Source organism: Sebastes umbrosus, chromosome 15, assembly GCF_015220745.1.
Source record: "Sebastes umbrosus isolate fSebUmb1 chromosome 15, fSebUmb1.pri, whole genome shotgun sequence".
NCBI lineage: Eukaryota > Metazoa > Chordata > Actinopteri > Perciformes > Sebastidae > Sebastes > Sebastes umbrosus.
The window spans coordinates 8,478,936-8,499,984 of record NC_051283.1 but is presented as its reverse complement, the minus strand read 5'-3'; the positions used below and the strand labels follow the sequence as shown (position 1 = coordinate 8,499,984).

Genomic DNA, 21,049 nt, shown 5'->3' with positions numbered 1-21,049 from the left:
AACCACAGATTAACAATGTGTATCGTTCAAATTAGAGACTGTACATGGAACACAAACCGGCCACCTTCAGGTGACTAAAACATAAACATTGTTGTGAATGGTAAGAATTAAAAGGTAAAAAGGCATCTATATTTATGCCTTTATTATGATGCATGAACACGCAGCATGAATTAAAGGCGTTTGTGTGATTCTGGAGAGATTTATGTGGTTGTCTTCTACTAATTAAAGTGCAGAAAACATCAGAGTGCAGGTGTGCAGGTGACCAAATGGATGGGTGGCAGATTTTCCACTGGATGTGTGACTGATAACCTTTTTAATTTCTAGCTAGGTCTCCCTAATAAACTGGCACCTGAGTGTAGTGTCATATAAACTGTATATAATAGATAGGACTGTCAATCGATTAAAATATTTAATCGTGATTAATCAGAAATTAATCACACAATTTTTTATCTGTTCAAAATGTACCTTAAAGAGAGATTTGTCAGGTATTTATTGCTCTTATCAACATGGGAGTGAGCAAATATGCAACGTTATGTAAATCTATGTATATATTTATTATTAGAAATTAATTGACAACACAAAACAATGACAGATATTGTCCAGAAACCCTCACAGGTACTGTGAGGGTTTAGCATAAAAATATGCTCAAATCATAACATGGCAAACTGCAGCCCAACAGGCAACAACAGCTGTCAGTGTGTCAGTGTGCTGACTTGACTATGACTTGCCCCAAACTGCATGTGATTATCATTAAGTGGGCATGTCTTTAAAGGGGAGACTCGTGGGTACCCATAGAACCCATTTTCATTCACATATTTTGAGGTCAGAGGTCAAGGGACCCCTTTGAAAATGGCCATGCCAGTTTTTCCGCGCCAAAATTTAGCGCAAGTTTGGAGCGTTATTTAGCCTCTTCTACGACAAGCTAGTATGACATAGTTGGTACCAATGGATTTATTAGGTCTTGTAGTTTCACATGTTGCCGGTATTTCCACTACAACCTAAAAATTGCAAGTTGCGTTAACGCGTTGAATAAATTAGTGGTGTTAAAACAAATTTGCGTTAACGCGTTATCAAGTTAACTTTGAAAGCTCTAATAATAGTTTATCTTATTTATCTCTTATTAAAATCAGCAATTGCAAAGTGCCTTATTGAAGAAAAATCAAGTGAAACTGAAAAAAGCAAGTAACAAGAACAAAAATGATGACAAAGGACTGATAAAAGACTGCCTTAGAAAACAGATCTGAGCTCAAACAGTCCAGTCCAGGTTGGGGTTTGTCTTTTGATCATAGCCATGGGGGATGTAGCCAGGAGTGTGCAGCTTGTTTCAGTTGTAGATCTGTCATCAGGAATTACTCTAGTTGTCGAATTAGATTTAAATCTCCTGCCACACATCAAACATGAACAATAGATAAAATGTTTTATGTCTGGAAAAATAGGAAATAGCACACTGAACATTTGATCGACTTCTGCTATGAGATGTTTCAATTTAAAAACACGTGTCCGTGTTGGCAAAAGCTCCGACCACCACTGATTTCCACTTCTTTAGATTTAAAGGTTCCATATACGGGATTCGGAGCGTTAATATAGCAGCAAACAACTAAATGCTATGTAAAGATATAGAGGAGTTATGTCTACCTGAGCAGAGAATGAAGTCACTCTCCCCCTGTGTGTGTTGTAATCAGAGCTTCTCTGTGCTTTGCTCATGTATTGGCATGCTTCTGAAATAAGACACACTCGTGAAACTCTGTAAACCGACAGTAAAGGTGGTTAAACGTTTCAAGGTTGCATGTGTGGAATTGAAATGAGATATTCTGGAGAGCTCACCATGAACGATCAATTACACAATAAAGCACCAGCCTGTATCATTTCATAATTTCAGGGACAGGTGACGCTGACTTTAAGATATTTTTTTTTACCTTTGGAAACACAATTAGTAACATCACTGCACATCACTCACATGGCTGTCCTCTTCCCCGTACACTCCACGGTGACACGGTGAGGTAATCAGATTACATGTCCGATGCTCCTGAAGGGAATTTGTGTCTTACGGCGCTCTTCACATTTTGTGGCAATATTTTTACTACCCTCCACCTGCTATAATAATTCGAGCTTGACATCCCATATCCCCCCTTCGTCACGGAGTCCTCATAGTCGGGCAGGTTGCTCACCCACTCTTTAAAATGTCTCCCATTCTAATTGCCACATCATAGGCAAACCCTAACTGTGAGTGGGTGCAGAGCGTGACATTATAAACGCTGTGGGCAGAAATGTCAGGACCATCATTAAGTGGACCGGCTTGGGGCTGTTCCAGATAGGCTTTTGGTTTTCGGGGTGGTTTTGGAGCCGCATGGGGAAGTTATTATAACATACTATGCAAACTTGTGTGCTTCACTGGGTCCTCTCTCCTTAAAATAAAATAAAAAAAAAAAAAAAAAAAAAATCCTCTTCCCTGTCAGCAGTGTCAGCTATTTTGGTCTGCGTGGAGCCTGGTTGTTACTGAGCAGTTTTAGACGCTCTAACCCGAATCAGCTGTCAAATCCACACACACACACAGAGCCCCTCGCTCCTCATCATGCGGCGATTATTGCTAAGTCATTACACCGTGGGACAGATGGAGAACATATTCGCTCTTTATCAGCCCTCCTGCCCTCTTCACCCATTAATCATCAATTGCCAATAAGCACAGCAGAAAACATGATAATGCCAAGCTTTCTCAAGGACACAAACATCACCTCTTAGAAGCTTAAAACGCAGACTGTAAGACCCAAAAGAATCTCAGACATCGACAAGCTTTGTATAAAAAGGCAGTGCAGTGATCTCATTTGCTCATATTGTTGCAAGCATATTGCATCGAGTCGAAGCCTTTTACGACAAGACCCCGGTAATGAACAGGTGTACAGGAAAAAAGCAATGTACCGCTCTTTCTCCCACTTATCTGTGGAGACAGCAGACAACTTACTCCCACTCAGTACTTGATTTGTATTTTACTTCCGCAGCTAGATGTGAAGCTATCTTCAGGATGCTGTTTAACTTCTCCTCATGTGCGGACCCTGCGGCGTCCAACTGATTGGGCTCTGTGATTGACAGCCAGGTGTATATATGAGAGGTAGTCCCGGCGGCGCTCCTAATGGACACACTGCCCTCCAGTCATTTCTCAGTTTTTTTGCGCCAAAGCCGAGGCCACCAGGCGACTAAATGGCTCTCCTGGCTGACGGCTCACTTCCCCGCCACTAGGCAGATGCAACTGAAGCAGGGGTCAAGCCTCATTTTAAGGACAATTAGGCACACAGACTTCCATTTCATCACATCATCAAAATACACCATGACCCTCTGTCTACCCACCTGTCCCAGCTATGAGGGGGAAACCTCCTGAAAATAAATCCACCTGGGATCCACGGATAGATAATGAAAAAGAGAGAATGTGCAACTAGTGGAACGTGCTATTCACCGCATTTCTTTCCAAATTAAGGTTGAGAAAATAAATGTTTTTTGGAACCGACAAAGAAATTGATGTCGTAGGTGTGACTTCCATAAACGGGGGGGGGGGGGGCTTTACGCCATTTCCAATTTGGCCGTCTGCGGGAAGATAATGGTGTTTCACACCGATGCCTCTTTTTCTGTGGCTTTGGCTGAGACTGTGGAAATAGCGTGGTGAAATTCTATTTTTTGTGTTTGCCATTATTACCTTCAGCTGTGTGTTAGTTTCCTCACTCAGTGGAAGTAATCTACTGCACAAGTGCAAAAAGTGTTTTTTGTTTTGAAGCATTTGTTGTTCTTTTGTAACCTCAAGCCTGTCTGTCTTCATTTAATGCTCCGTTAACCACTAAATATCTGTATTGGAATATACAGGTGTCTGTCATATGAGGTCAAATCACAAAATGGGGCTGCAAAATGTAGTAAACATGAATTACAAACCGTCCCAGTAAGCATGCTAAGGGAGGACTTTGATCACACAAAGATAGACTTGCTGACATTAGTTGAGTTTGCTGTAAGCTTACCGTGATGAGGCCCCATCTCACCACCCTTAGAGAGATCAATACACCCATCATCCAGTCACATGGTAGCATCCATACACTGTGAATAAAACAATGGTGGGTCTGTGGCCGGTTCCAGATTATACGGCTGCACAATTAAATGAATATTAATCGCGATCACGATTTTGGCTTCCAAACAATTAAATGAACTGCGATATTGACGTTAAAATGCTCCGCTTATGGAAAACTATGCTGCCTAAATCAAGCGCTTCCTAAACTAACAGCTAGAGATGCACCTTCGATCCTGTGCCGATTGAAGCGAGCCAGTTTTCAGCAGTCTTCATATATGCAACTTTTTGCCGGTCACACACACACGTGCAGCCACAACATGATGGTTTTACGTCGGCACACAGCGACACAGTTAGTAACGTCACAAACTCAGCATTTTGTTGGCGTAGAGGTTCTTCAATGTGAGTGGAGAAGACATAAAGCTGCAATATGTCACAACTTCAAGTCTAAATTAAGCTGTGGAGGAACAACCTTAAAAACATTTAACAACTAACTTAATCAGAAACGTATTATATTTTATAGAGTTATATTGTCAAAGTAATCACAGTGACCGGCTCGTCTGAATAAAAATGCAATCACTTATTACATTTGAATTGGGTATTTTTACACAAATAACCACTATAGATCACAATAACTAAGTAAAAGTATTACATTTTAAATGTGAAATTGCGGTAAAAATATTTTGTCCCTAAAATCTATGAATAATCGTGATTGCAAAATATTGATCAAAATAATCATGATTATCATTTTGGCCATAATCGTGCAGCCCTATTCCAGATGCACCAGTGTCACTGATTTAGGTGCGTGGTTTCATCCCATTTCGTCCTGGGCCAGCAGCTCACGTTGTGTATCACATATACTATTGGCTTCAGCTAATCAAACTGAATGTGTAGTGTCTGCTTCCAGAGCAAATTGGATGTGGCCTATACTAATAAATGTGTTACAATTCTTTTAAAGGCCCTAAAAACACATTTTTTAAGTCATCTTATTCCTGCAAACTAGAAGTGCACTCGGAGAGCGCAGACCTCCGCCAAGGCAGGTTTCATGTACGTCGCTAATAATAAGTTATTCCTCTTTTTTCGTGCATTTTCCTACGAAGGTCCAGCAACACGTGTCAATTTCCGCTCTGTTACATGCATACAGGCTTTTCAAAATAATCTTCCGTCGTCACAGGAAACAAATTGGTTAGGTTTAGGCAACAAAATTACTTAGTTAGCAGATCGTGGTTTTTGGGTTAAATAACTCTGGAAGTGGTGCAACTTAAGTACGGAAGATACGTGACAAATAAATCAACGTTGACTTCTGGTTTCACACGGGACACTAACAGCAGTTTCCTGGGCAAGCGTCCGGTGTTTTTTGACCCACCCATCCACCCTGACCTCCTTCCTACGCAAAGTTTGTGGGTCTTTATACTTCCTGTTTCACAATTACATGGATCACATACAAATTGATTTGGTGGGATCTAGACAAATTACTTTTTGTCGGTATAGCTATGAACAGTGTATGATAACAGCCTGTTTAGATCCTTCCAATCTTTGTGCTAAGCTGTGAAGGAGCTGCCTCTGTATTGAATATACACTGATGCAATTGATATTTATCCCATGTAATTCTCAGTAAGACAGGCCTATACGTGATAGCCCAAAATGTTGGAAACACCTTAGCAAGCCATCGCCCCTGTGCCAACAAAAGGTAGTTGCCAAACCACACAAGTTTGTGTAATTTTTGAAAGCAACCTGTCCCTACCTACCAGTCTGTGGGCTGCTTTATCTTAGTATTCCTGTCAGGAGACGTGTGTCCACGCCATAATCTCCTCAGCAAGATGTGTCAGGATCTTTATCTCAGTGCCAAAGCATTCAAAAAGCCTTTAGCTTCCCCCTCTTCTTTCTCTTTTTTTGTTCGCCCGTCATGTGCAAGAGAGAGTCTGTGACGTTCAGAATTCACCTCTATTGTCAAAACAAATGCTGTGTCTGTATGGATGGGTATGATGGGTAGTCCTCTGAGGCTTTGTTGTGACACAGCAAAAAAAAATCTTGTATTGAGTGACGGCATTCAAGGTAAAAAGCCGGTCTAACACCGAGTCTGCTATTCATGTCATGCCTGTGATGCTTAGCTCCAAGCTCAGATTACATAAGTACTTTTTTTTTAAGATAAAATAAAGGCCAGTGAAGAAGACAGACAATGTTTTGGGAGCTATACAGTACAGTCATATTAATGCAGGATCTGCATTGTGGTCATAAGATTAGCAAAAGAAGGCTGAAAGAGGCTTAATGCATGGTAGCTTGCAGAAGGTGTGCGTCTCACCTGCAAAGACAAGTTTTAGATCTAGTGTCTGTGCAAGTGAATGCTTATTTTGGCATTAGAACACTGGATGAGCACCTTTTTCTACCCTTTTACATTAAGCCCTTGACCCGCGATGGTGGAGGTCAAGCAGCTGTAAAGGATTGTCCCGTGTCTAGTGACCTGCGCAGATGATGCACCGCCAAGTGATAGGTCACTTGGTGAAAAGGGGCTGGTGCAGAATGAGCAATTACAACAAAGTAAACAGCAATGCTATGCCCTTGCCAACCCATATCCATATCCATTTCTATTTCTATGTAAACTAGTTACTCTCTCTCTCTCGTTACCACGGTTTGGCGCCATTAATCAGCAAAAAAATACCTTTACGCATAGATCTTTTAAAATCTAGTTATGGTGAAGATGTTTGCTCTTGATGTAAAGCAGGTAATCATTTCATTGCACTGGCTGGAGTATTTTCTCACAGTGCTGCATTGTTATCTCAAGACTGAAGTCCTGAAAAATGCAGGAGACTGGAAATTCTCTTTCTGATGGTAATATAGGAATCCTTTTTTATTCTCCGAGTGTGTCAAGGTGGGCTTGTCTTTGAGAATACTGTCCTTCCAGAGTCTTAGGATAGCAGCCGTTTTATTTTATACAGACAAATATGTAATTTGGAGCTATATGCATAAAAATGACTTAATGTCTTAATCTGTTGATTCAGCGGTTGTCTTTTGATTGATGTCCTTGTAAAAAGGCTAGGAATAGTTGGAAAATGTAACTAATAGAGAGTGTAAAGAAGGTCACTGAATGAGAAGGCTTATGTTATATGGCTCTGATTGGTTGTTTTATTGATTGATGATTTGTTCCACCAATCATGTGTAGCTAAGGTGATGCCACATGGCAAAGCTCTAATTATTGTCAATTAAGAGAGTTTTTCTTTTACTTTATTATTACGTATATAGGTGTTGAGACAGTACAAAAATAACACACAAAAGAAAACCTTCAAGTGAGAAATTCTTGCTTTAACAAAGAGTGAGGGTCCTACTCAAGCAGCATGAATAAATCCATTAAGGAGAAATAATTTCAGGGTATTTCTTTTTCCGTCATGCATTGAAGAGATTTAGCAAACATTTTGAGTTTATTTTTCCATCCGTTGATATGGGGCTTAAACTTTAAACACTTGCATCTATGAATAAAGTGTTAACAAAATGAAGTTGCTTATCAGAAAGTCCAAGTTGTTCTCCTTCATAAGTACTCCAGCTTTAATCAACATCACATTTAGAGTCAATTAAGTGTGGCCAGAGTGTTAGTACTCAAGTCCTGGAATAATAAAAAAACACAAAAACAACACTAAAACAATAATATGCAATAATAATTTAAAAAGCAATAAAAATCAATTATAACAAATATAAGATAATAAATATGAAGAAGTCTGATTGTATAAATGTCTATGAGAAAATGAGCCTATTTCTCACTTGATTTATTACCTCAGTAAACATTGTAAACATGAGTTTATGGTCTCAATCACTAGTTTCAAGTCTTCTTCAATACAGCATGATGTTCATTTAGTAAATTATGGTCCCATTTAGAGTCAAATAGACCATAAAGCACGGTATGCTTTAGGGAGTGGGTACCTTGTGATTGACAGGTCACTACCACGGCGTTGTCCCGTCTGGGAGTTGTCCGTGTTTTCGTTTTACAACTTTAACCCTTTCACAGTGTGTTTTTCAGTTCATCAAAGTTAATCTTTGGTCAACCTCAAATGTATTATTCAGCGTTCGGTTGTACTTAGCTCCACCCTCTTCTGGTTGCAAATAACCAAGATGGCGACGACCAAAATGCTGAACTCGAGGCTTCAAAACGGCAGTCCACAAACCAGTGGGTGAAGTCACGGTGACTACGCCCACTTCTTATATACAGTCTATGATCCCTACACACCTTCAATATACTAAACTATAGAATGCATATTGAATGCATCATAATATAAATTGATGGCACCTCCCATGTTGAAATCGGCAGGACTAGAGCTAGTTAACGTTAGCTGTCAGCAGCCGGTAAGCCGCACAGTCCTTCACATAGCTAACAGCTAACGTTAACTAGCTCTCATCCTGACAATTTCATTGTTGTTCACAATGTAGCATTATCAGGAAAGAAATAGGGTTTGTTCCCTGAACACATCGATAATGTGTTTACTGTGTCCCAAACACATTTTCTATCATCCCTGTGATGACAGGACGCCGTTAGTCTCAAGCCCTAACGGGGAAAAAAACGAGTACCGTCATGTTTTCAGAATTTTGGCATCAACTTGGTACCTCAGTATCGATTCCTGTGACATCCCTAATGGTGAACGCCTTAATCGAACTGTTACCTTAACCTGGGAATTCTCACTAATCACGTTGTTTGTATGCATGCGGAGGTAATGCTTTTGTGCAGTCAGGCTGTTTGCTCAGGCTGTGTGTGTGTGTGTGTTGCTGCTGGCTGGCTCCCAACACTGTCAGCTCATTACAGCAGGACCTATTTTTAGCCCAGTGTGATTGAAATAGGGTCCTGAGGGGGCCGAGAGCAAGAGCGAGTGGATTGAACAGAGGAGGAGCTCGGGGTCGGCCCCGGTCTGAAAAGGGAATCGGGGTGCACAGCCGCTGTTTGCTAGTGTCACTGAGACAATCGCTGTTCCTCAAGAGGATCATGTGGAGGCCATTAGTACCACACATGCAGCCGCAGGATCACACAGCTGCGTGTCACACAGCACGCAACCGCTCAAAAGAAAAATGACTTTGCATATTTTTTCAATGTTTGTCCTCAGTGTATTAGAAATCCTCATTCAAAGATGTAAAGAATATATATACATGTACTACTGGTTGTGTTTATTGTTACGAAGCAGCATGTCACCCACTGAAATGTTATGTATTTCATGTGTTTCTAATAGTTTTTGGACAACAATGATCTGTGGCGATATCAAACTTTGGCAACACAGACAATATTGTTAGAAGGATAAAGTCATCGCTTATTTTTGTCACTTCGTGGGCTTTGTTGATCATAATTAAAGATAAAACACCAGTCTTATCCTTAACAAACAGGAGGAAAACAGCAAGCGAGGCAAACATTGTTATAGAGAAAACATAGACTTTAATGGAAATGGCCCCCCCAACCAGTGTCTGTGCTCAAGGAATCTGAGAGATTTCAGTCAATCAATTCAAATGAGATTCATATCAACGTGCTGTTCCTTTCATTGTGTTGCCAGCGCGCAGCATGCGTCTGTCTCCTGCCTGCATTGTGGGGCTGCTGCAAAGCAGACTGGCTCCACTGGGATGACAAATAGTGGGGAAAATGGTATTCAGAGAGGATATCAGGATTTTTAATTTGCAGCCTTTGCATCAAGCGAGCTTTATGAAACACTCCATCAGTCTTCCTCTTTTGAAAATAAGCATGATAATGACATTACGCTCAGTGTCTTCATAATATCAGATGACTTACTGTCAGCTGTGTTAGTCGTACAATACATTTTGTTAGTAGCTCGTAGTACCTCTGCTATATTAGATAATAAGCTACAATATAATAAGCTATGAATAGTGTTCATGAAGGGAATTTAATGTGAACGGGACTACGAGTCTACAGCCCTGCTAGCGGCTCTGTGTGAGTGCTAACATGCTGATATTTAGCTGGTATGTTTACCATGTTCACCATCCAAATTTAGCGTGATAGGAAATGGACAAAGTACAATTTTGACCTGATGACAACAATAGTTTTTTTTAATATTATTATTATTTTTAGGCATTTTTTCATGCCTTTTTTGGATAACCAACTGAGATGGGGAGTGACATACAAAAAAGTTTCCCAGCCAGATGTGAATCTCGGACATTGAGCTTCATCGCCTGCATCCTAACCCCTCTGCAATGTTGAAAAGTCAAGGGATCACCCAAGTTATAACAATTCATCCTAAGGGAAACATGGATGACTACAAAATGTCATTGCAATCCACCCATTAGTTGTTGAGACATTTCACTCAAAACCACAAATGTGAACCTCATGGTGGCGCTAGAAGAAAAGCCAAAGTTAGTTGGATTCATCGTCTGGTCATCGTGAATGGCTCTACAATATTTTGTGCCAATCCATCCAGTAGATGTGTTTGACAGGATAAGTAAACAATTTTGACCCACTGTTGGTGCTATAGATGACAAGTCAGAGGGATCACCAAAGTTATAACAATTCATCTTAAGGGGAACATGAATGTCTGTATCAAATTCCCTGGCAATCCATGCAGGAGCTGTGGAGACATTTTTCTAAAAACCCCAAATGACAACCTCATGGTGGCTCTAGAGGGACAATTTCAGGGGTTCACTAAAGTCAGTAGGTTCTGTCTGAAAAAGGGAAGCCAATGCTGAACTTGCATTCTTTCTAACAGCCAGCAGGGGGTGACTCCTCTGGTTGCAAAAAGAAGTCTGATTGTAAAGAAGTCTATGAGAAAATGATCCTACTTCTCACTGGATTTATTACCTCAGTAAACATTGTAAACATGAGTTTATGGACTCAATCACTAATTTCAAGTCTTCTTCAATACAGCATGATGCTCATTTAGTACATCATGGTCCCATTTAGAGTCAAATAGTCCATAAAGCAGGGGATGCTTTAGGGCGTGGCTAACTTGTGATTGACAGGTTGCTACCACGGCGTTGTCCGGTCTGGGAGTTGTCCGTGTTTTCGTTTTAACTCTTTCACGGTGTGTTTTCAGTTCATGAAGGTTTTATTTTTATTTTTTGGTCGCCTAGAAATGTCTTATTCAGCGTTTGGTAGTACTTAGCTCCACCCTCTCCGGTCACTTCTGGTTGCAAAAACCCAAGATGGCGACGGCCAAAATGCCGAACTTTAGGCTTCAATAAGGCAGTCCACAAACCAATGGGTGACGTCACAGTGACTACGTCCACTTCTATGTGCAGTCTATGGTTTCACCCTCTGGAGATCATGAATTGTCTGTAAAATTTCGTGGCAATCCATCCAATAGTCTTTGAGATGCTATATTTCATTCTGGACCAAAGTAGAGGACCAACCAACGCTGCCATCCACAGAGCCAAGCTGCTAGCGGGGCAAGAAAAAGAATAGCATTACAATATACTAGGGCAAGGGGAAATTTACAAGATTATATGTATGACATGGAAATTTACCAAGGATGTGAAACAAAGCCCATGCAGTTCAAGATAAGTGGAAATTCAGAATTAAGGTGCTTGGTCTGCAATGATAATAATCCTCTCTAATGTTTCCATCTCTATTTGCTCAGTGTGCTGTGCTTCTGTCATTAGGTCGTAATAGACCAGACGTCTAGCCAGCAGGCTCCGAATCATTCCACTTGGCACTCTGCACCCCCACAAGAGAGGATAAAGACTGAAAATAATCAAAGAATCAGTGGAATTTGTTCTGCAAAGGCATAGCCAGTACCTCCATCAGCAATATGTGGAGAGATGATATAGGCTGCATAGGAAGAAAAGCGGGACCTTGGATGCTCCCTTTTACCCGGCTTTAGCCCATTGCCTGAGTCAGCTAGTGCTCTCTCACCATAAACTGCCACTTTTAATTCCCCCATCCTTCGCCCACTTGGCTGCTCGTCCAGCGCCTCCCCCCTCCACAGAATCTCTCTGAGTAATTCTACGTGTCCATTTCCCCCGCCACCCCAGTCACTGTGGAACGCCGCCAGAAAATCCCACCTCCTGCACCTGCCCCGCCGCCCCTCTCCCCGAAAGACATGTTGATTCAGAATCATCTGTTTGGAGCCACCAATCATACCCTCCCCACCCCTCAGGCTTTCTCACCATTACACTTCCATTTCATTAAAGAGCACACTGGCTGTCCTGAGGTGCATTTATTATCTCTCCGTAATTACTTCTGATGCATCGATTGCAAAATCACACCGCCGTCGCTGATGGATTTGCAGGACACAACACGTGACCTCTGACCCCAATCACATTCAGTCTTCCATACAGATATTGCTTTGAAATCACAGTTTGCTTTTTTTTTTTTTTTTTTTTGGCTGAATCAGCCCTTCATTGTAGCACACTGTCAAACCAGCTTGATACACATTTATAACCTTCCCTTGTTTCTTTTTCAGAGTTTGGAAGCAGTGCTGAACTTCAAGTACTCGGGGGGAGCTGGCAAAGTGGAGGGCTACTACCGGGAGCTGTCTTTGGGAGTCCATGTTGACGTGGAGCCATCTGTGTTCTTCACCAGAGTCAACACCCTCCCTGCAACCAGGTAGCTATATAAGTTTAATTTTCTACGGATTAATGTAAGTATTAGGGAGGTCTGTTTATGTGAGCTTTGGGCTGATTAACCCTCTGGACACCAAAGCAGTTTCAGGGCTTTTGTTCCTATCACGTTTTACTCACTGTGGCCTTGTTTTTCACTGCAGTATATTACGTCTACACATCTATGGAAACAGCACAATCATGGCTAGAAGTAGAGAGAACTCAAACATCTCATGTCATAGTTTTAATGCCATGAATTTTAAAAAAAGAAAGAGACGCAAGTTTTATGAAAATTGAATTTAAGGAATCTATACAACACTTTCAAAGTGCCCACAAGTGTTACCAATATTGGAAAAAAGGGGGTTCCACATGCTATACATATTGAGCTGTTTACATTTTCACAATCTCTACGTGCAACCTCTCTTGTCCTCTGAGTAAACAGCCTGCAGTTCAGTCAAAGTTTCACTGATTTGTTTGTCACGTGACTGTTGGTCTCAGCCGAGGCCAATCTTGGCTTCCGTGTTACTCTGAGGAGCGCAGAATTTAATGTTTTTTTTTACAGGATGTGGTTCATATAAAACGGTTTATTTTTGGCCAAATTTTAAATGGCACATGAAGAATGAGGTGATTTTTATTGAAATATCACTATTTTAAGCTTGGATTTGGTTGCTTTTCCTGACAGAAGCCTTCTTCACACATAATGTGTTCAAGGAACCGGAAAATCTTATGATAATGTCTGTTTTTACTTCTGCTTCTGGCTATGATAATTGCTATAATTTTGGCAATGTTTTTTAGAGAAAACATGCTTTTCAAACCCACCGGTGGGTTTTTGGGATGAATAATTTTTCTATCTTAATACAGTACTTGTGTTTCATATGTATGGTGGAAGTTATGGGTCGCTTCAGCAGTCTGGGTTAGCCAAATCAAGTGGGGAGTCGTGATAGGTTTATAGCCGCTGTTTTGTCCGCGCAACAACCATAATTCTGAAAAAATACCCAAATCATTTGGCTAACTCTTTTCTTACTGTATAGCTGCTCTACAAAGGCATCGCTTCACAGCCCAGTATGGACAGGTGGATTGATTATACTAGCCATTAACTATTTCAGCATACAGATATGCGAGGACTGTATTAGGATATAGTTGAATAAATCTGAACCTATTCTTCAAGTCCCTCTTCAAGGAAAGTAATCATTTATAAGATTTGATTAAAATATAATGAACGTCAAACATGCACCAACGCATCCCGTGCATTCTGCAGATACATTATGCAGCAAATGTTTTGCTCAGTATATCTGCCGTTGCAGTTTGCTGTAGTGGGACAATTCCACCGCATGTTAAAAGTGAACATTATGTAAAAAATGTTTTTAGCCTCTCAGTTTTTCAAAATTTTCAGCAAGAAATGTTTACCACCTGTAGGCTTTTTCAGAAATGTGTTGTCACTTGCCTTTTCCTAATTTAACTGAGGTTTATTTGGCCACTTGGGGGCAGTGCAACAAGCATGTAAACATAACTCTGACTTATTATCAACTTATAAAGTTGATTTGGCGGACATGTTACCTATTTACACATCCAGCAGACACAGCAACTAGGGATGCTAATTTTGAAAACATTTCTTAACCGATAACTGACCCTCGTTAACCGATTATTAACCGTTAACCGACAAGATTTGTGCCTCGCATGCAGCGGTGTGCCAGCTGCAGTGTATGAGCACAACAGACAACTGAGTCCCGAGTTCACCCGTCCAGGAGCGTTAACTTAGCAGCCACGATGCTTCGTGTAGTGTCACGGACATGCAGCCACTTTCCCAATAAAAGTCTCCACCGCACATTTAGTTTAGTTTAGCAGGTTGTCAGCTGTGTGTCTGCCCAGCGTAACGATACTCTGTCTGCCTGGATTAACGGGCTCACCATTTTCACACACATACAGTCTGACAGTGCGGCGTAACTTCAGCGAGTTACCGTCAGACCGTGTGTGTGTATTGTCGGTGGCGTTATAGCTGTGAACGTAGGTGTAGCAGACAGTGTGTGTGTACAGTTTATTTGTCGGTGAATAAATGCTACGAGGCTACAACTCCTCCGCTCAAGAGAGCTATTGACGGGGGCCGACTTCCTGTATCTGTAACGCCGGCTCAGACTCTCTTAAGGTGGACCAGCTTTTCTCCTTAAAGGGACTATTTGTAAGATTCAGAAATGCTGCTTAACAGCGACACCTGTGGCCTTGCAATCAATGAAAGTCAGCGTTGAGCTCGCGCTCGCTCGCTCTACATAGACATGAACGAGCATCGCTCAAAACAGTGAGGCGACACACGTCAGCTAAAACCACAATATCACTCTATATTTCAGCTGCTTGGCAGTAATGTTAGCTGACCAGACAAAGGTCTCTCCATGAATCAATGCTGATCCTAGTGTTGGCTTTTCCTGCTCAGCGCAGGCTTCAGCAGCGGGGCTACTCAACGAGTTACGTTATCGCCTCCCGACCGCAGCCGGCAGCCGAAGACACCGGCACCCGGTCGGTAACGAGACGATAACGTAACTCGTTGAGGAGCCCCGTCACTTCACAAGACACGGAAAACCTTTGTTGGTCTGGAGGAGCTGCAGCAGTTCAAACAACAAACGTCCACTCTACATTCACTAGATATTCTCAGAGCTAAACTAACTCTTCTGCAGTGTGTAGTGAGCTCTGTCTGAGTGAAGGAGAGCAGGCAGCGGAGACGAGGCTCTGGCCACACACGAGCGCGCATATGCGAACGCGCATGTGTGCCGACCCGCTACATTTATACGCTTACAAAGTTACAAACAGTCCCTTTAAGTGATGATTTTTTCTCAGCTTTTTAATTCATTATTAACATTTAACCGTTTTTACAAATAGCGTTAATCGGCTTAAATGCTTAATGTTGGTTAAACGGTTAATTATTAACATCCGTAACAGCAACATTAGCATTCATTTGCAGTTATGCCTCTGGCTGCCTGATGAAGTCCAATGTTCACTCTCCTTTAAGCTCTGTATTGGGCACTCCTCTTGTTTCTTAGTTACATTATTTTACTGCACTTACTGTCACAAACTACCCCCATCATCCTCCACTTTACAGAAGTGTTGACTGTCGTAACACAAACTGAATAATGAAACTGAAATAATCTTGTGCAAGGAGAGTTATTTTTTTTCTTTATTTCGTCCTTCAGGAGCAAAATTCAGTCAGTCAGACAGTCAAATGTTGCTGCTTAATTCAAATTAAAGATCCTCGTTCACCAACTCTACTTTAGTTTAGTTACTCTGCTTCAGAATGGGTTGGTAAAGCAGTATTTGTCGAATGGTCAGTGGTTCTTTCTCAGTGTCTATAATCTGATGAGCCTTTAACCCTGCATGCCATTTTTGTGCGTATACCTGGGCCTTTTTATTTGTTAATTTAAACCCAGTCATTGTTAAATAGGAAAGCAATACTACTCAACCTTCACTGGAGTGCCAGAAAAGCTAAGCTAATCTACTTCACAGACGCTATTATCCCAATAATACGTGATTAATCTGGATTCTAAAGGCTCATTTGATCTCACATACGATACAAATGCAGCTATTTTTTCCACTCTAGATTCGGTGAATAGATACCAACCTTCTTTTTAATCACTGCAGCAACACTCACTTTGACATTATTGCTATCAAATCCAGAGGACTTATTTTTCAGCGATAGGCCCGATAGTGGTAGACCTGAATGGATATTCAGTCTATTTTTCATGCTCTCACTTCTCTTCATGCACATACGTTACTGTGGACACAGGCACACACACCTACCTTCACCTCACTCCTCTTTTCAGCTCCCCCAAATCTCCTGAAAAAACTCCAGGCGAGGGAGACAGATCGTAGCCGAGTAATGGCCACTTGAGGTGAATCATTAGCTATAATAATATCTGCAGTTTAAGCCATCCATCTTGGCTCAGCGCTGATATGTATGCGTACGTAGAGATGCTGCACTGGCTGCTACACCGTCACCCTGTCATCGCAACCTGACCTCTACCACGGCCTTAGCACTTTCTGCCTCATCACACCGTCTCTCAAGCAAATCTCATTTGAAATGTGATGAAATCGAAGGCCTTGGAAGAGGTTTAAGGAAGACTGCCTGCGGCTCTTCTTGAGTCTAAGTTTATTTGTATAGCTCAGTATCACATTTAATGATTTTTACAGGCCTACACCAGGATAACCTGTCTATAAACACATGGACAGGCTACTCAAAACCTCAGCACATAAGCATAGTTGAAGAAACCTCAAGTTCTAAATTCAAGTCTCTAAAAACTTACAATTATCCGTTCTTGTTTTATGTCCCAGATATTTAAAAATGCAGTGGCAATATTGATTTCACAATTTAACTGGAATTCATAATGTACCTTATTAAGATAAAACTTAAAGGCATTGCTTTTGGTGATCAATGTGACATTTAAGTGCTGAATAAATAATGTAGAAAAATCAACACCAGGGCTTAAATCTGTTTCAAATTACATTTTAAACATCATTGTTTCTTAAACATCTTAATTTTTATAATATAGTTTGGAAGAATAGACACATTTAAGAACATAATTCCATGATAATTAACATTTGAAATGTCTGTATGGGTCTATTAAATGAAATAAAGAGTCTTTTAGAAAGACAGGTTCATACTCCTCAAAGCAAAGCATTCCAAATGTTAGGTTTTGTATTGAAACTTATTGCATCAACACCACTACTGAAGAATTTTCAATGATACCCAACCCTAATCCTGCCAGCAGTAGCCTAATATCTGTGAAAGCATTGGTCCAAATTAACAAAATAAATCTCTGACATTATCTCTCCGAGGCTTAGATATGAGTACTCAAACTGACTTTATTATAATAATAATAATAATAATAATAATAATAATGAGAAGGAGAATGATAATAATAATAATACATTTTATTTGTAAAGCTCAAAGCGCCAAGTGGAACTTGGAAAAACATTAAGAACTTTTTGGAATTTAATCATCCATCCAGTTTTCATGATCTCAAGCTTCATACACACAAATTCATACATTATTTGTCAGAATTTGTTACAAAGTCCTGTAACACACTTCTAACTTTTGGATATAAGTACTATCGGATTTCTTCTTGGCTGCAAGTCAAAGGAGAATTTGGAAGTGGTTGTATGAAATTGCTCAATAATACAGCAACTTATGCTTTCGATCTGTTTTTGTGTTTCTCCGCCTGTCGCTCCCTCCTCTTCTGCCAATCTACCTATCCAGCCATTCCTCTCTCTCTCTCTCTCTCTCTCTCTCTCGCTCTCTCTCTCTCTCTCTCTTTCTAAAACTCACTTTCTGACGGTCCTTTTCGTTGTACTAGTGTGTGATTTAGCTGTGGTGTCCTCGTGTCCTAAAACGTGCAGTAGTACAGTAGCTACTTACAGTAACAGAGAGGAAGAAGAAACCTTCGCTCCTTGTTCTCTTCCTCATCCTTTCTTTTCCTTTTCCTTGTCTCATTATCTTGCTCCACATCACATTCATTTTCTGTATCCTCCTCTTCCTTTTACCCCGCTCTCTGTCTCTTTTATCCTGACTCTCTTTCTCTACTTCTGCTGATCTCTTCATTTGGTCTTCTGCTCTCTTTGTCTCCATCCTCCATTCTTTATGTGTCTCTCTCTGCAGCAACATTTTATCCTTTCTGCCTTTCCCTCCCTTACACTCTTATTCTCAGCCTTTATCTTTGCAGTATTCATATTTTAAATGCATGTAGACAATACTCTGAATGAGTCATTGCTATGTACAAAGCATTCTCCAGTTTCCTAACCCAAATAAGTCAGAATTATTGAAAGACATATTTGACTTTAACACATCTTTATCAAACACTATCAGAGTAAAATGAACAGCTTGAAGCACAGGGTGCGCCGCTGTCATCGCACTGCAGGTTGACATTTACTGCAGTTGAACATGTTGCTCCTATAACTGTTTATGAATGAGAATATAAATGTGGGAACAGGTGGTTCAAGCGATTTAAAGTTTGGTAACACTTTCTGTAATGCCCATGTTGTTTATATTGCAAGGATCATAATGCTCATAGTTTAAATACATCATAATCTTTTTTTATAATGTATTATAAAGTGATTATGAGTTAATCTAATAAATATATGCAAGCACAACACACAAAATGTTGTAAAATTAATTTGTACTCTACCTAAGGCGAACAATGACCACTAAGAGTAACTTATAACAGCAGATTAGACCGTAGTAATTATGACAGGAGCAAAAGCCAAAGTCAGGCGCTGTAGTTTAGACAGTGTGAAACTCCTTAAGGAGGGGAGGTCGGGGACGAGGGTTTTCACCCTGGAGACTGGAGTTCACATTCCATGTGAAACCAACAAGTTGTCTTTTGTGTTCGTAGTTTGTTTTTTGTTTTTTTGCCGAAACCTAAAGAATTTGTTTTATTGCCTAAACCTAACTGTTTGTTTGTTTTTTGGCCTGAACCTAAAGAAGTCATAGTTTTATTGCCTAAACCTGTTTTTTTTGCCTAAATCTAAAGAAGTTGTAGTTTTATTACCTAAACCTAAACAAGCATTTTTGTTTGTGTTCAAAACGTGACATTTCATTCAGTTTTACATGTTAGAACAAGTTGCTTTTAAAGGGACTATTTGTAACGTTTTAAGCGTATAAATGTAGCGGGTCGCCACACATGCGTGCTCACATATGCGCGTTCGCGTGTGGCCGATGCCTCTCCAACTCTGCCTGCCTGCCTTCACTCAGAGAGCGCGCGCGTTCTCAGCTCGCTCCACCTCTAGACGTGAACGCGCGCTCACTCCACACTGCAGAAGAGTTAGTTTAGCTCTGAGGATATCTAGTGAATGTACAGTGGACGTTTGTGCAGAAAAAAAATGCTGCAGCTCCTCCAGACCAACAGAGGTTTCCCGTGTCTTGTGAAGTGACGGAGCTCCTCAGCTAGTAACGTTATCGTCTCGTTACCGACCGGTTGCCGGTGTCTCCTCTGCTCTCTCCGGCTGCGGGCGGAGAAAACAGGGAGACACGCTGCAGAGCCCCGCTGCATCAGCCTGCGCTGAGGCAGGAAAAGCCAACACTAGGATCAGATCTAAATCATGTTCATGGAGAGACCTTCGTCTGGTCAGCTAACATTACTGCCAAGCAGCTGAAATATAGAGTGATATTGTGGTTTTAGCTGACGTGTGTCGCCTCACTGTTTTGAGCGATGCTCGTTCAGGTATATTTAGAGCGAGCAAGCGCGAGCTCGACGCTGACTTTCGTTGATTTCACGGCCACAGGTGTCGCTGTTAAGAAGCATTTCTGAAAGTTACAAATAGTCCCTTTAAGTTTCATTTTCACTTTTACAACGTAGTCAGTGTAGTACGCCCCTAATGACCCACATCTATGGTACTTATGGCGACCGATAACACTTATTTAATGGCCTGATAACATTCAAATCGGGTGCTTATAATCACATTATAATGCATTATAGATAGATTATAATGTGTTACAACTATGGGAATTATAACACTCTATGATCCTTGCAACAGAAAAAAGTTAGTTAGTGACCAGCAAATATGAAGCATTATGATACTTGACCTTATAAGCCATTACAAAATGCTTTATAATGTGTTATGATTAATATTATTGAATATTATGGATAATTCTGAGTGTTATAACTATAATTATACAGTGCAGATTACAATGCATTATAAGTACAGTATATTCATAATGCATTATAGACATAAACGTCATAGAAAGTGCTACTGACAGTTTTAATTGTTATCTTTTTTTCATGAAACTGAGTATCCCATGTCTTCAAGGACGTCACTATCTCCAACACTCCTGATGATTTTTTCCCTGCATACAATACAAGGCTGTGCAGAATATCAAAATAAAAGCATCAAGTGTCATGTTCATAGCAGCACAGCAGCATGTGTGTAGTCACTTAGCACCTGCCTAGTGCTGGTTATGTAAGATTTAATCAAGGTAATTTGATTTTGATTTGATAATCAGGCTTTGACAATGTGCATCACTCCAATTAGCGAGTGTAGATGCCTTCATCCATGCCAGCTGTTGTGGATGACAGATGCCGGTGGAATCCGATATTAATCTTTATCCTGCCCTCCTGGCATCGCCGCCATAATCAGAATAAAACGGTGCAATTAGACGTGTCTATTGTTTGAAGAATGTATGGCGAAGTTGAAGCGGTCGAGCAAAACACGAATAAAGAGTTTTGTGTGTTTTCGCCTTCACCAATTAACGAGACAAAAATAGCGGATAACTCGTGAGGTGTTTGTGAGTGCACTGCTAACCTGCTCTGAGCTGGCAGCTGGCACAAGATGTGATTAATCTTTGCACCGAAAATTGCAGTCCACTGCTGGATTGCCAGTGACACTACCCTTACTGTGCTTCTCCTCCTACTGGGGTGCATGACAAGTCATCAAAATATCCAACAGGTGCAGGCAAAGAAAAAAAACCTCACTGCAGAAAATACAGCTTTCTGTCCCTGCCCTCCCTACTTGTTACTCTTT

General features: G+C 40.8%; 1 protein-coding gene across 2 annotated transcripts in view; it reads left to right on the top strand.

Annotated features, from left to right (window-relative positions):
* The window catches only part of trappc9 (trafficking protein particle complex 9), a 250,202-nt gene that overhangs the window by 107,874 nt on the left and 121,279 nt on the right, over window positions 1–21,049 (top strand). For both annotated transcript variants that reach the window (XM_037794320.1, XM_037794319.1), the window contains one exon: window positions 12,418–12,560. In XM_037794320.1, coding sequence (XP_037650248.1) covers window positions 12,418–12,560 — 143 coding nt within the window. The remainder of the gene's footprint in view (window positions 1–12,417; window positions 12,561–21,049) is intronic.